The 16,835-nt window shown below is 42.5% G+C and overlaps 1 protein-coding gene across 1 annotated transcript in view; it reads left to right on the top strand.

The window, feature by feature from the left end:
- LOC119186353 (advillin) overlaps window positions 1–10,182 on the top strand; it is a 30,687-nt gene extending 20,505 nt beyond the window's left edge. Inside the window, exons 19-24 of the mRNA XM_037435007.2 lie at window positions 820–913; window positions 3,266–3,469; window positions 5,920–6,042; window positions 6,142–6,210; window positions 6,292–6,408; window positions 9,838–10,182. Coding sequence (XP_037290904.2) covers window positions 820–913; window positions 3,266–3,469; window positions 5,920–6,042; window positions 6,142–6,210; window positions 6,292–6,408; window positions 9,838–9,951 — 721 coding nt within the window. The 3' untranslated portion in view covers window positions 9,952–10,182. The remainder of the gene's footprint in view (window positions 1–819; window positions 914–3,265; window positions 3,470–5,919; window positions 6,043–6,141; window positions 6,211–6,291; window positions 6,409–9,837) is intronic.
- Window positions 10,183–16,835: the final 6,653 nt, after the last annotated feature.

The raw sequence follows: 16,835 nt of genomic DNA, 5'->3' as shown, positions 1-16,835 counted from the left end.
TAGGAATCCATCCAGCACGAGCAGGGTTGCAAAGATTTATCACACGCTCCAATCACATTCTCTCTTCTCTCGTCTGATAAAAGGGCTGAAAGCTAAGGAGGGAGGGATGGCATGGGCAAAGAAAATATGTCACACGTGCCTCTTGACTTTGAGCATTTTTTAATTTTTTCTTTGAATACATGTCTTTTTCAGCGTGACTGTGCGCACACACGTGGACAAATCACGGCCTCTTGCGGTGATCCCTGTAATGACTGAGCGCGCCATGTTTAAATCTGTCAATGGCTGATAGATGTGATAGCCTTCTACGCGTAATTTTTGAGCTTCCTCCGTCATTTGTCGAGGAAAGAGAAAGCAATTTTTAGGTGACTTTGATAATTTATTGTGAATTTCAGGCTGCGTGCTGCGCTGTAATTTTCGGCTCGCGTGTTCTCAGGAGTCTCTACAACCGATCGGCAGTGTTTTTTGACCGTGCTTAAGAAGTGTTGCAGGGCCCCTTTAAGGCCCTTTCCTTGAGTAAAGTCCGAAAAATAGCGTTAAACTATTTCTTCCTCTCAACATGGATTGTTTGAATGATCTAATCACATCTTATAAAAGAGCTGCCAGAAAATGCCGAAAAGAGCCAGAAAGAGCTGCCAAAAATTTCGGTAAGCACAACACTTCGTAATTTTACTGCCTCCAAAGGTCACAGACATATTTAAATACTGAGATGTATGACCAAATTGTTATTCAAAACAGAGGCAAGTCCTGAAATAACTATATATCCAGTACATCATTCTCTGTATAAAGCTGCTGTGGTCTAACTCCGCTAAAAATTTACAGGGAGATAATACTGGTGTCTGAAGGCCAAGAGAAGCAAGAATTCTGGGATGCCATCGGAGGAAAGTTACCATACAACAGTGAGAAGAATGTACAGGTGAGTTACACATGCAGCTGCCAGGTGTGTCGAATGGCCTACAGCAGGAGAAAACAAGTGGCTTGTATAAATAACAAAGACAAAACCTTCTGTGGTCTTTAAAACTTCTTTAACCCTTTTGCCATTTTTTCATTGTTTTACCATGCGGTGAAGTCACCTCCGAGTTACTCTTTTTTGACTGATTAGTAAAATGAAAGAACTTTATTGAATTAAAAGAATTGTGCTGTTTTATTCAGAATTTTTTTTGTGATTATGGCACTTTTTTTTACAGTAGTGAAAAGCTTCATAGCCTTTTTCTTGTAGATTATGACAAGGCAAACATTACTTTTGCCCACATTTTGTGTAGGAAGACTCAAGCCCGCAGAAATAAAATGCCTCACTGTGGTATTCGATATTTGAACAAAAAGTTTTACTGCTAGGCTACTTAAAAACGAGGACTCCGGGCTAGTAAAAACGCATTAGGAAATGAGAAAAAACAGTTTTTAGGCTTGATGGAAACCCATCCGGTCAAGAAAGAGAAACATGGGGAAAAGCAGGCTTTTTCTAGGCTTGAGTGAATATCACTAATGGTTTGAAGCAAAGCTAGAACAAATAGAAATTATAGGATAACTGTGAAGTAAATGTGCATAATAGCAGGCCTTGCACATAACTTTGGTTTATATAAAATGTCTAAAAAAAAGTTGTTTGCAATACTTGCCAAAAGTAGGACAGGTTAGTCTTAGGAGTTGTCTAGTTTATTTTCCAAAATAAAATAAAATGCAATATGCAAAGGCCCGACAACTTTTGTGCTTGTCGCATCTACCGGCAACGGAACCCTCTTCTGAGCATCTCGCACCCGCCATCAGGCAAGTAATACAGGCATTGGTCTCCGCTAAGAGATAATATATAAGTAGTCTAGTTATAGGTAGTGCTGCCTGCCAAATGTCGCCTTCAAAATACGAGCGCTTATCTTAGAAAAAAACTTGCAAACGACGGTGTTTTTGAGACCGAAACTAAAAAAAAACGATACCATTACGGCTGACCAAAAGTGACATAAACGACAGAAAAGTCATATGTTCCGCGCTTCTCGAGCACGCACATCGCAGACGCGCCCCTTACCCCTAGTTCATAGTTCCTTATACCCCTAGCTCACACTGAAGCGCCGCCGCTTTCTGCAACAAACAAAATTTTCCTGCCACCAAAACGCAGCATCGTTCGCACTGAACACACCCCGCACCGCCTAATATGCCATTTATCACGGTGCGAATGCGGGATGAACCGGTTGTAGACGGCTCTCGCAAACGCCAAAACGCTATCCAGTGGTCTAGACTTCGATGATTCTCCTACGTAGGAAGCAAGAAGAAGCAGTACTGCTTATTTTGCTGGCAAATTGCTGTACTGCATGAAGAGCAAAAAAAAAAAAAAAAAGAAAACGCTGATGCCAGCGGCGTTTGTGTGCTCGTCTTGCTTTGCAAGACCGCGACAAGCTCGGTTACGCCAACGACAAGCTCGATCACCTGTTCCATGAAATAGGGACGTAAAGTAGGCACAGAGTGGGTTAAACTCCTGTTGGTTAACAACATTCAGTTACGTGCACTGTGACATGATAAGTGAATGGGGCTTGGCCGCTATTTTTTAAAATTCCTTGACTAGCGCAGCCTACGGCGACTCATTGCGTTGGCATCGTACTGCAAAACTTTCCGAGTCAACCGCTCGCAAAGGGCGTCACGCAGGAAAGAGAAATTCAGCTGCAGGGAAGATTGCTCACAAGGAGCGATGCAGCGACGCTCTGTAGTATTCGTCATATCCGGTTTTGAACGAGTGGCACAATTATAAAATAAATACGCAACTGCAAGATTTTTCACTGTCGTTATCCTAACTTACCATATATATACTATGTATTTAGGGCTTTTTCCGCCCAAGTAAAATTTTGTTGCAGTTGGCTTTTAAGATGTACAACTCGCATTTTCGTAGAGCAATATTCAAAAGAAAAACTGCTCAGCATGCATTATGCATTAAGGGCCTAGAAGACCTACCACAGTTAAGTTGATTGCATAAACTGCTCTCTATAAGCTTTTATCAGCATTCTGTAGCAGCTTCGACACAGATATCACGAACGTTTGTTGTCGTTATTCCTCACTCCTGGTCACACTGTTTAAGCTTCAACTGTTCAAGCATGTACGTTCAGCTTGTGCTGATAATGAGTAGTATGCAAAATAACAGCATACACACAGGATGCTGCATGTGCAATAAGTGGTATACTGTACACGCATGATTTATTACGTCCTAGCGCATCTCTGTCCACGCACTACATAGTAATGTCAAGTATGTACATGCCTTGTATTATATGCATCTTTGAATGGCCACATGCAGGAGGAGTCTGGAATCAGGGCTGCTCGCCTATTTAGTTTGTGGGACATTAAGGGCAACTATGCTCCCCGAGAGGTTGTGGGCTTCGACCAGAGTGACCTGCTCGAGGATGAAGTGATGCTGGTGGACGCTTGGCACACACTCTTCGTCTGGATAGGCTACGAAGCCAAGAAGGAACACCGCAAGCTGGTATACCACAGTGGAGAGGTATGATTATACGTGGCACCAATGGGGGTGGAAGTGGACTTTAATGTTTTGGAGCTGCTCAGGGAGCAGGAGTAATGCTGTTTTGGAGCAGCTTTGGCACAGTAAAAGGAGAGTTTTGGAGCAGGTTAGGAGCATCAAAAGGTGTGTTCTGGAGCTAAGTTTAGGAGCAACTTTCTGGGGTCAAACATCATCGTCAATCAAAATTATTTCTGGTAAAAAAAATCCGATGGTTTTCACATAACATTCAGCACTAATGAGCTCAGAGGCTTACCACCCACAGATGTGAGTGAGCGTTCGTGTGTGTATCCATCATTAAACATCACAGCTGACAGAGAATTCTCGGAGAAAGCAAGGGATTTTATCTCTTGTTTTCATAACCGCAAATAATCACGGCGCACTTTGCTCCCCACACTAACTACACACACTACTCTGCTCATCTGTCTGGAGCGAAGTGGGGATGAGCAACGCGCACAGCATATCCACGCAGACGATACAGCGAGCCGCCAGGCAGCAATGGTGCGGGCAGCATAGACGCCGTGCTGCACGCTAGTAAACAGAAGTACACGTGATTGCTCCGTGTTTTAATGAAACTGTCAGTTGTCGCTTAGTATCTGATCCGTACCGTCTCTATCTTAGTCGTTGCGTATCCCGGACCCTGTGATAATTTCGAAATGCTCCTTGGCGTCGCTACTGCATGCTATGAAATGATAGTGCAAGGCTGCCAGCTGAGTATTTTTTGTGCAACTATGTAACTATGTATGCATGTAATGGGCAAGAGAACTATAGCGAATGCTGGCTGCTGAAGGTCATTGTCTTTTGTATTATTATTTATTTATTGTTGCCAGGACATTCTCACAGCGGCAAATTTAAAGGTTCCCTCATTAGTTTGAAGCCTTGAATTATGGCCCATATAATCAGAGGCTTTTGAGCATCCGCATTTCTCACTGCCCTTAATGAAAAGATGTAAGTTCTATGAGTGTGTAGAAAGGATGTCGAAGAATTATTAGGTTTTACCCCAAAATAATTAAGGTTCGCTCTTTTGTTGAATTGCATACACAGGAATTATACCTTTCTATATATTGATAGTTTCATGCTTGCTGCCAGTCAAGTAAATAAGGGTGAAACAAAGCACCCTTCCATTGTGAATGTTATATGGCCAAGTACAGTCTAAAGTGAAATGAAGACTGCACGAAACCAGTTTTGAAGGTGCATCAACTGAATTATCGGACTGCTCTACTCCACCTTAGAATATTAGTGATACAAAGGATGTATAAAGTCTCATCCAGGTACCTATTTTATTTATTTTCTTAAAGTACTCAGTTCTTAAAGACAGTTCTCTATAAAGAGAGCGACAGAATCCCAACAAATAAGGGTGTAAGGCAGGAAGACACGATCTCCCCAATGCCATTCACCGCGTGTTTACAGGAAATTTTCAGGGCCCTAGATTGGGAAGAGTTAGAAATAAGAGTTAATGGAAAGTATCTTAGCAGCCTGCAATTTGCGAATGACATTGCCTTGATTAGTAACTCAGGGGGTGAATCACTGCTCCTGATTACTGAACTGGACACGGAACCCAGAAGAGTATGTGTGAAAATTAATATGCATAGAACTAAAGTAATGAGCAACAGTCTCGGCAGAAAACAGCACTTTGCAATAGGTGGAGAGACACTGGAAATTGTAAGAAATATGTCTACTTAGGACTAGTAGTAACCATGGAGCCGAACCATGAGAGTGAAGTAACTGTAGAAGAATAAGGATGGGATCGATGACATTCAGCAAGAATTCTCAAATAATAAGTGTTAATCTATTGCTAGTCCTAAAAGGGGAGGTATATAACAGCTGCATTTTGTTAATATGTACTTACCTACGAAGCAGGAACCTAAAGGCTTGCAAAGAGGGTTCAGGTTAAATTAAGGACGACGCAGCGAGCGATGGAAAGGAAAATGATAGGTGTAACCACAGGAGGCAAGAAGAGAGCAAAATGGGTCGGGGAACAATCTTGAGTTAAGGATATTGCAGCTGAAATCAAGAAGATATGGACATGGGCCGGGCACGAAGCACGTAGGCAGGATAACCGCAGGTCATTAACAGTAACTAACTGGATTCCCAGAAAGGGCAAATGCACAATGGGGAGACAGAAAGTTCGGTGGGCCAATGACATTAAAAAGTTAGCATGTATAATGTGGCAACAGAAAGCACAATACCGGGTCGATACGGCGGATCGTGGGAGAGGCCTTTGCCCTGCAGTGTACGTAGTCAGGCTGATGATGATGATGTATTTATCATACATACCTAGGGCATACCTAGGACAATATTTAATTCAGTGTAGTGATGCAGCCCAATACTTAACCTACCCAGACCATCTTGGCATTATTACCAAGGAAGTGGCACTGAGTGTCCCATTGGTAACAGTCAACTAGATCACCCGCAAAATATTTCACTTCTCCTAGGAATACCTGCGCACTGATCCAAGTGGCCGTCCAGTGACCATTCCAATCGCATGTGTCAAGCAAAATGTGGAGCCACCGAATTTCATTGGACTGTTTAGCACATGGGATGATAACTTCTGGAAGGTAATTGCATAAAATTGTTGTCGGTGCCTTCAGAAATGCATGACTGCTGTCAGATGGTGAACCTCCAACGAAAGCTATTGTCTTGCTTTCTTTCTTCAGACGCTCCCCACATACCAGAGCATCAAGAATGAAATTGAAGAAAGCAACCAAACAGCCCTGGCCATGCAGGTGAATAGGCTTTTCCTTCCTGTTCCACTGCAATAACATCTGAACGCTTAACTGAATGCAATCCTCATTAATCTTTTTCAGCAACAAGCAGCAATGTACCGAAACTCAAGGTCAGAGGTGGAGAAGTTTCCTTTTGACAAGCTGCATGTAAAAAATCCAGAGCAGCTGCCATCTTGTGTTGACCCTGCTAACAAAGAGGTAAACTTCTGTGCCCTAAGAGCTTCTAATTAGCTTGAGCAACAAACGCACAGCGAGCACAGGTTTTCCCAGTATTGTCTAACAACAGCTGAATTCAAAGCATCTATATTCCCTTGATTGGAAAATGGATACTCATCCAGGAGGATTTGAAGTAAGGGCAGCAAGGTCACCAGGCTGCAAGGACAAAACATAGCCACTAAATTGGAAAAACTAGCCAATAGGTAGCCACCTTGAGCAAATTGCAGTAAACGTAGCCAAATATAGCCACACATGTCTGAAAACAGCTGGCACACTTTATTTAACCCTTTCACTGCCATTTAAAAAAAAGAAGAAAAAAAAAAGTGTTAAATGTTGTTAAACTGCATGAAATGACCACGATGAGAGTAAGAAAATACAGAAGAGCATGAGTGCAGTGTGTTGTCTTACTCGTGTCTTCTCATTTCACACAGTTTGAGAATATTTAACAGCAATGAATTAACTAGCCTGCCAGAATGTATTACTGAAATGCCAAAATTGCCAAAAAAAATTTTTATCTCAGTTTGTATAGCCAGTTTTTTTCGTTTTAACGGAGCCCTCTGTCACGTAAAATAAGACAACTCGAAGGTGGCTTCATGACATGCCAATACAATCAAATCTTCAATAAAATGAAGGCCGAAAAACAAAGAGCCCAACATGAACAGAACTGGCCATCCAGAGTCAAAAAACAGATGTGCACCCAACCTTTATGCTCCCTCTTACTTGTTTTCTTGAACCCATCTTTCTTCAAGTTTGCGCTAATATGCACCCCACTAAACATATGTACAATGAGTATGGTTTTCGTTGTTCCTTTTGGGACAAATTTTCGTCAATTAGTGTAGATGTCATTGGTTATTTTGTTGCAAAATCTGATAACAATGCTCATCATGGCAGCAAAATGACTAAATGTAAGAGCCTTTGGCTAGAGAAATTTAGATAAGTACAACAAGAACCTTTCGAAGTTTAAGGTATAAGTTGTTAACTTTAGCAATGTTTCATGCAGGATGATGTTTATAGCACAGTTACGGAAATGACACACGATCCCAGTGCCATGCGTGACTTTTTGAAAAGGACTTTTTTAAAAACACCAGTGTTGCGGCAACAAAAAAAAAAATGGTATTACATGCGCTGCTGAAAATGAGTTTCAGGAATAGGAGCCAAGATTGCAGTCCCTTTTGCAGTCTCTTGCCACGTGATGAAGATGTCCAATCAGTTATTATTCAGAGGCAAGCAAAACTCGTGCCTAAATTTGAGAAATAATGGTGACATTTCGTCGTATATCCAATTTCTAATGTCAGTAAAAGCAGTGTCCTGGATGCAAAGTGCATACGATTTTCCTCTTCACTTCCAACTGCACTGCTCTGCAATATGATGCAACAGCTCTCCTCCGAATCCAAGCTTTGTATCTAAAGGTATTTAGTTTTGTATAAGGTAAGCACCGTATTCAATTTTGTTAGATGAAAGCTCGCCTTGGTCACCATGCTTTACACTAGATTCTCAAATGCCAGGGGCTCTGACATCACGACATATTGATAACTTCATTCAAATAGAGGCAACAAGAAACCAGCCAAAAGGTAGCCAATTAGCCAAGACACTTTTCCTGCTGCCACCAGCATAAAAACAGTCAAACTGATGCAAAATAGCCAAACCTGGCAACCATGAAGCTCCCGACTCTTCGGCTTTGCTACGATACTTACGACAGTTGTCTTAGGGCAGCCATATTTGAGTTTGTCACAGTTTATTAGCTAGGTTTAGAGAACTTGAAAGGCCCTTGCATAACTGAGAGCAGTTCGCATGTAAAGTCTAGTGCACTAGAAAATTTCCAAGCGTGGAGAACAAATGAGCACAATGTTACACAACAGTGCTCATTTGGCATCTCTTGTTCATGCTGAACTTGGGCAAACCCGTTGGTCAAGCTTATTGTTAGTTGTTTAAAGTAGGGGTGTACGAATATTTGAAACTTCGAATATTTTTCTAACAGTGTTTGCTATCCAGTTAGATTTACACAGAAATTTTACTGTTAAAACTATTCAAACTTCCCAAAGATGAATACAGTCTCAATGTCCAATTAAAAGCGGCTCGCTTCACTACACTCCCGTATTGTGGCACAGCTGTCTATCAATTTCCGCTACAATAACGCTGGTTCCGAAATTGAGATGACGAATGTGGCAGAGACGGGGGCTCAATGCTGTTTTGGACCTTAAATTTGGACAGGAAGTCCAAAAACATGAACGGCAAAGACTTTTAGCAAAATTTCAGATATACTGTGATGTAATTTTGGAACTCCGGACTCAAAGGGTGTACACCTTTGTCTGCTACATCAGCTGGGTTTCCATAGAAGTTGAAAGAGCAGGAGAGACTGAGGAAACCATGGAGAAAACAGCCTCTTTTCCTTTTTGCCTCTCGTATGTACAGGGTTATTAAATCACGTCGATTGCACCGTACATAAATACGATTCAGCATCTGCATAGCCAAATTCTTGATAAGACAACTATGAAACACCACCGTGGCAATATTTCATCAATCTAGCAAAAAGAAACACTTTCATATTGCTATCTCATGAGAATATGCTCAAGAATCATCTGAAACTTCGCTTTGAAGGAATTGAAAAATGTTCCAGAAATATTCTATTCAATTCGTACCTAAACTTCAATACCCAAATTCAATACGAACAACTCTAGTTAAAGTACATAAAAAAATAGTAAGAAATGATGACAGCACCGAAATCAACTCTGAAGACGTGACTGTTCCCAATAAACAGAGTTTTGCACATTTTGCACTTTTTAAATTCTCTGATAGGTGAACTTAGTGTCTGATTTTGAGTAATATGGCAATGAGTTCCATATGAAAAATGCGCTCAAATGGGCAGTTTGTTCACTGTAGTTAGTGTGGAAACAATTTTTAACACCTGTCTGTATTTATAAAGGATAGACAGTGTTTGTCAGCTACATGCCAGGCAAGCCATGACATCATTTACAGGGCCGGGTGCAGGGTGCTAGTTTCCTGTCCTGCTACTTCCCTTTTCCACCTCTCCTTTACATCACACTCTCCGACTGAAACATGACAAGTCTATTGGGGGTTTTTCCCCACTCGGAAGCACTGTTTGCAGCAAATGCCATTCTTAGTAGTTCAAGGAACTGTAATGGGAGCCGAGTAGGATGAGAAATGCAGATGGCTGCTGGCATTGTGTGCACTACCGCTTACGGTGACTTACAACTTAGTTTTAGTAGTTTATGACACAGCCGCTGGATGTGGCATTTTGTGTGAAACACACGAAGTTAATTATTTTCTGCTTGTTTTAGTCTTAAGAGGTTGTGTCTACTGATTTCAGCACCCAGTCTTTTAGTTTCATTGAATATCTTCCATATCCCTCTAAGAACCTGATAACATTCCATACTTTGCTTTCCTTTCCAGCTGTACCTGAATGATGAGGACTTCCAACAAATCTTTGCCATGAGCTATGAACAGTTTGATGTCCTGCCCCGATGGAAAAAACTTGACCTCAAGAAAAAAGTGGGGCTCTTCTGAGATGAAAGTGACATGGAAGCACAAGGCAAAATTGGCTGCGGAGCTGGTACACACCCTCAAGCCAACTACCAACCAAAGATAGATGCTTTGAAACATTATTTCTCACAAGATTGTCTTTGGCAGCTTGCTGCAGGAGAAATGTGAAAAATATTTTATACGAGACTTAACATTTTTTTTATGGGACCAAGCTTTAATAAAAGGCCAGATTCCAAGCACGACTTTCCACTATGAGCTGGGCAAACTGACTGGTCATGCATGCAAGTTGTATCATCGTCTGAAATATCAGACAATTGCATTTCAGATACTGCAATGGTATACGACTTGCAACTGTGAGGGTGATTTAGTGCAAAGAAGCAACCTTGGTTACAGAAACACTGTATGAATAATAGTTGAAGTGCTATTAATCCACATAATTTCTGAGGTTTTGGTAAATACAAAAAATCGTACACATATTTCAGCATGTTCGGTAGATTCACCACCTATCTTCCCCAGACATGAAAAACAACCATTTTCGCACGGTAACGAAAAAGTTAATAAAAATGTAGCATCCTCGTTTGGATGGCGCGCAAAACGGAGAGCACACAACTGCAAAAGGAAGACTTCTTTTTTCTTCGCTCCGGTGAAAAAAGCCTACAAGTGGTGACCTAGGACGAAGACAATGACCGATTTAAACACGACCTCAAGTGAACAAGTCTCACTTCTGCAGAATGTGTCGGCGGTACAAGTGTCTTCCATCTTTCTGGCCCCAAAACCAGCAAGTTTGGTTTCACCAGGTCGAGGCACAATCCTACCTAAACCGCATCGCCTCTGGAAGGACGCACTACTACTAAGTCGCCTCAGCCCTTCCTCTTGATGTTGCCAGTGAACTCTCCAATGGCCTCTCCAACCCCTCGAACATTACACCATATCAGCACCTCAAGACTAGTTCAAGACCAAGGTACTGGAGCGATTCATGTCATCAGAACGCGTCCGCCTTCAACAGCTCCTTGCAGAGGTAGACCTGGGCGACAGGCGCCCGTCCCGACTGCTGTGCCAAATGCGACAGCTTCTCAAGGAGCATGACGTCCCAACCCACACAGCGATGCTTCGTGAGCTCTTCCTCCAACGCCTTTCCAAGCCAATCTGCCTTGTCCTCGCGGCGGCCGGCGACGTGAACCTCGAGTGACTGGTGGAGCTTGGTGATCAGGGTCATGAAGTGACCGTCTTATCCGAGAATGAACACGGCAATTTCGCAGCTTAAGGCCAGGATCGATGAACTAACCGCCTCAATTGCTGCACTCTGGAGCCCCCTCCAGAAGACTCATTAACCTCGTTCTAGTCGTCAAGCTCTTCCACGCATGCAAGAATCTCGGAGTCCCAGCCCTCCACGTCTTTGCTGGCACCACCGGCACTTCAGACACTGAGCCATGAGGTGCAAACATCCCTGGCGACTTCTTTATATCAACGCAGCTACCAGCCCAGCAACAACGATTCCTACGCCTCCTGGACTGCGTTAAAGACTTCCGCCCTATCCAACCCCGACAATCCGATAACAAAGCAATATTTGTCCACACCAGCCACTTCCAACGCACAATTTTGTGTGCCACGATGCAGTTTGACCGCCTTTAACACGAGCCTACGGCGGACCATTCTGCGTCCTTGATCGCACACAGAAAAACTGCCACCCTTTTACAAAACAGCCACGAATAGACGGTCAGCTTGGACCGACTTAAGCTGGCGTACCTGAAGACTGCTATAGAAAGCCTCTCATCTACGCTGGACCTCCCGTTGGACTACCTAAAACATGTCAGATTTTGACTTTCAGCCTACGAGGGGTGCTGTAACACTCTTATTTGAACGGCACGCAATATAGAGAGTGCATGACCGCAAAAGGGAGAAAATAAAGACTGCACTTGGCGGTGGCACATGATCAGCTCGTGTTCGCTGCTGGCGTCGATTATTGTTCAGATGTCTCTTTTCTTCGCTCTGATGGCATAAGCCTATGGCTAACATAAAATGGGAAAACAGAAAAAAAAAAGGCACAATCACAGCTGCAACTTCAACTAAATGTTTCTCAGTTCTAAAAATAATCCTTTTTACACAATGCTTGGAAAACTAAAGACTATGCATTCAAAAACGAAAGTGTTTTGACTGCAATATACTACATGAACAGAAATTTAACATGATAAGCATGTTGCATAGAAGTACTTGGTTCCATGCTGCAAATATTCATACTTTTTCTCAGAGTCATAGATCTACTCAGGGTCATAGATGCTCCACTACTACTGTTTCAATGGTTAATGATTCAATACTGAGGTCACAACATGGCCAATGAAACAAGTTCATAAGATGAAATATTGGTACACAACTATGAAATCTCTGTTACCTCGGAGACTCCTTGATGTGGGCACATGGTCCAGAGTACTCCAGTGACCAATTGCAGTGCGCACTTTTTTTGTTCCTGGCGACTCCTTCATGTCCACTCATTTAAAAACATTTAAAAAAAGAAAAGAAAAATAGAAGCCTGAACTCTTTGGTTGCTCTATTACTTCTAGCACATGGATTCTCAAACTGGGTTTGTCAAAAACGTTCCAAGGTTCTGCGAGTGATCAGAACGAGTGCAACTCGCTCCCATTTTATCCCTATAAGCGAATAACTTAAGAAGACAAACGAATTTGCATTGTATTCTGCACTTATTAAAACCATTGCATGAGAGGTGTTATTACCTATCTCCCACCCCTCTTCTGCTTTTGTTTGTTTTTAAGTTCAAGAAAAAGCTAGGGGTTGTGCAGCACTCTGGAAAGACCAACGGAGTCCCCCAAGGCTAGGAAGTCAAATTGAGCCTTTGCTCTAGCGTGTTGTATACCGAGGAATTTGGTGCAGTCAGGTAGCATGCATACCTATGTACATGTGGCCACACCAGGAACAACTATGGGTGTCGGCATCATTTGTTTATGGTGGGGGGGGGGGGGGGGGGGGGGCAAACTATTCATGAATCACAGTGTGGGAGAAAGAGAGGAACCCTGATGAAGCATCAGGGCCAGTTCTGGCATGGCTTTAAGGGGGCAAGTGCCCCCATTTACACTCCTCTGCCAATGCCTATGAAAACACCTGTCGATATGTGCTCAAATGGCTCTGGCTAACACTTCCTAGGGTAATTTTGCACACGCACACAAATTCCCAAAGGTGGCGATGAGGAGGATGGCTGCCACTGTAGTAGCCTAATAGTAACGCTTTGCACACATGATACAGAAGAGTTTTGATCCTGCCTGTGGCACATTGTCCCTTCGCTCACTTGCATTACTCCTGTTTCTTATCATTTCTACAGTTTAACTACTTATAACAATGAATCCAACCATGCATTTTCTTGTTTTATTTTGTTTTCTTTAAAATGCTGTGAAAAAAAAAATTAGGGCAACTTCACAACAAGAGTGCCAAAAATATGGAGCTAGGTAGTCTGGCTAACTTTTTATTTTTTTCTCTGTCTGTTTTCATTTTTATCATTATCTCTGTTTATTTTTCTCTTTGTCAGTCCTTCTAGTCTTCTTTTTTTTAATTTGTTTTTCTATCTTGCTTTCTGATTTTCTTTTTTGCATCAATTTTTTTTTCTGTCTACCATTTCTCTAGCCGAACAATTTCTTCAGCACATCAGAATAATTGCATCCCGCACTCTGGGAGCAAAGCAGAAGAGGACGAGAACAGCATGTGCCAGTTCATGTTGATAATTCTTTCTTTCTTTGTACTTTCTTTGGGGGCTTTGTCCCTGGGGTTCAATGACGGAAAACTTGCCGATGCTTTGCAGGAGTTTATAAAAGCTTCAAACCGATTCAGACTGTGAAACCTATTGTTACTCCTAAATTACCCTTTTCTTTGTTTTCAAATTGCTTTATTCATTCATTTACTTATTTTTGTTGATGAAACCATCTGCTTCATTTTCTGTATTCGTTATTTCTAATTGATTTTTGCCTTTTTTTACAGTTTAAAAACTGTGAGCTAACAAATTAACAATATTTAGTGAGAACTACCCGGTTCTTGGCCAATCCCCCAGCTTGGGTGTGTGCCGCAGTTTCCAGGCACTTACTTATTTCCTTCCTTCATTTTTGTTTGTGACTAAATGGGTTCCTCTGAGTGTAAACAGCGGACATCTCACAGCAGGACAGACGTAAGTCTGTACACTTCTGCATGTAACTGCTATATACCACAATATTTCTCAAGAGACAGTAGCCTCTCTCTAGAGCTCGTTCTGGTTCTCAACATTTCCACGTGAAGCCTATGACCTGAAGCTGGTTGTTCTACAAGACGTATGTGTAAGATGAGAGGAATCACCAGTTATGACAAGAAAGCTGAGGTTGGTCTGAAGCCATCTTATGGAAGTACCAGGGGTAAAGACGTGTCCCCACAGAGCACACGACTGGATTTTCAAAGCGGTGAGGCAGCGCGCGCGCATGGCTGTTCAGACTCCTTGCTCTGCTGCCGGCACGAGGCAATACCTGGTGGGCTCGAGTCGCCATCTTGCGACACTACGCGATACTGCGCACGCGCCTCTCAGGAGCTGATTGGCTGCGGCCAAAACGGCCAACTTCCTTTGCGTGGAGAAAATTGGCCCTGGCACAATACAGAGAAGCGGCCGCGAATTTTCTGCTTTTGCAGATAATTCGCATCTGCTTTCCGGATCCACGCTCGGTGTGAACGTGCTTTAAAGGGGCCCTGAAATACTTTTTCAAGTAACCATGGAATAAATTAACTGGAAGAGCTTATTGCTTTACGAATTCAACGCCGCAAAAATTTTAAGAATCCGTCCAGTACGAGCAGAGTTAAAAAGATTTGTCACACGCTGCAATCGCATTCTCTCTCGCGTCCCGACGAAAGCGCTGGAAGCTAAGCAGGGGAGGATGGCAGGGCCACAGAGAAACGTCATCACGCGAGCATCGTGACCTTGAGCGTGGACAAGTGGCAGCCTCTCGCGGCGATCTCTGTAACGAGTGAGCGCGCCATGTTCAAATCAGCCAATGGCTCATAGATGGGCTAGCTACGTGTGATTTTTGGGTAAATTGCGTGATTTGTCAAGAGAAGAGAAAGCAGTTTTTAGTTGACTTTGATAATTTATTGTGAATTCTAGGCTTGTGCTGCACTATAATATTTGGCTTGCGTGTTGTCGGGAGCCACTACTACCGATTGGCAGCGTTTTCTCACCATGCTCAAAAAGTGTTGCAGGGCCCCTTTAATGCGACGAAAGGGGCTAGTTAATTCATATTAGTGATGCACTTACATTAGGGAGACACTACGAAAGACAGACTATAAAGCCCGTCTTTCGCACCATGGGCGCTCTCCCCAGTGACCCCAAGCCCCGCCGCGGTGGTCTAGTGGCTAAGGTACTCGGCTGCTGACCCGCAGGGCGCGGGTTCGGATCCCGGCTGCGGCGGCTGCATTTCCGATGGAGGCGGAAATGTTGTAGGCCCGTGTGCTCAGATTTGGGTGCACGTTAAAGAACCCCAGGTGGTCTAAATTTCCGGAGCCCTCCACTACGGCGTCTCTCATAATCATATAGTGGTTGTGGGACGTTAAACCCCACATATCAATCAATCAATATCCCCAGTGACCCCAAATCTTCCAAATGGAGATTGCAAATCCTAGTGAGGCCATGAATTCTACACAGCTCGTTACTGGCTGCATTTTGTTCTTGAAATGCAGTATATTGTTTGAAAGAATCATATGTAAATAAACTTTCAAGTTGTGATCACTACGATCACCAATTTACTTTTTGTGATCACTACAATCACTAATTTACTTTTTGTGCTCCCCTCTAGGCACAGTTAGTTCAATTCACACATGCAGCACTTGCTTAATAATACAGCTAAGTTGTGCGTCACTGCTATCATTCTGTAACAACAGCCTTTTTTCAATCAACTACACGTCAACAATGAAAGCAACTTAGAATATAAGGTGAAAAAGGTGTTCTTTGCGTTAATCTTCTGTGTCATAACTTCCCCACCTTGAAATTTAAAAAGGAAAAAAGAAGTCATATTCAATTAAGTTTACTGTCTACAATTCTATGTTCAACATAGACATTTAGCTTTTAAAAGCATCTACACTTGCCCATGACATACCCACCGACTTGATGGTCCACATTTATCTGCATACACATTATGCACAGCAGATTGCAACCTACATTTTTCTTATTTTCGAAAATCCTTTGGTTATTTACTACATATATGTCAGACAAGCAAATTTAGTGTCACCTGCAATCGAGGGCACACTGCATTGATAATGGCAGGCTGTCATGTGTAAAGGTTCAATGAAACTAGCCTTGACTACAATACTTCAAAAATATAATGCCACTCAATGCAGAGTTGGCATTAATCATGAAAGCCACATCTTGCTAATCAAATTAAGCTGTTATAAATATCTCCATGCCACTTACAATGAAAAACTGTACCCTTGGCACTTCAATTCTAAATAGCCAATACACCACTCACACAACGAGTGCAGTGCCAGCTAGACTATGTTACTTTGAGAGTAGCGCATAAAATAACAAGTGTATGAGGTGCAGATTGACTTTCTCATTGACAATGGTATCTTTCCCCATGAAGTAGCGCACCACCACAGTAATACCTGGGGTGGTGAAGTGCACCCGCTTGGTGTTACTAAATTTGCCCATGTGACTAGAGTTCTTAGTTAATTATTACTCATTGCATATATTCAATGCTGCCAGTGACTGTCCTATATAAGTAATAAAAATAATAGCAAGTATCAGAAACGTTTGATTACACTTAAACGTGTAAAGTAACTAAAGCTGTGGAGGAGGCTAGTTGGTATTCTGCAGTTACTACGCTTGAAGTGCACAGAACGAGTTAGGGTAAAAAAGACGGGCATGGCAGATGCTAAGTTGGTCCTGATCAGTGCTG

Source organism: Rhipicephalus microplus, chromosome 1 (assembly GCF_043290135.1).
Source record: "Rhipicephalus microplus isolate Deutch F79 chromosome 1, USDA_Rmic, whole genome shotgun sequence".
NCBI lineage: Eukaryota > Metazoa > Arthropoda > Arachnida > Ixodida > Ixodidae > Rhipicephalus > Rhipicephalus microplus.
The sequence above is the reverse complement of the archived record's forward strand: the minus strand, read 5'-3'. Positions and strand labels throughout refer to the sequence as shown.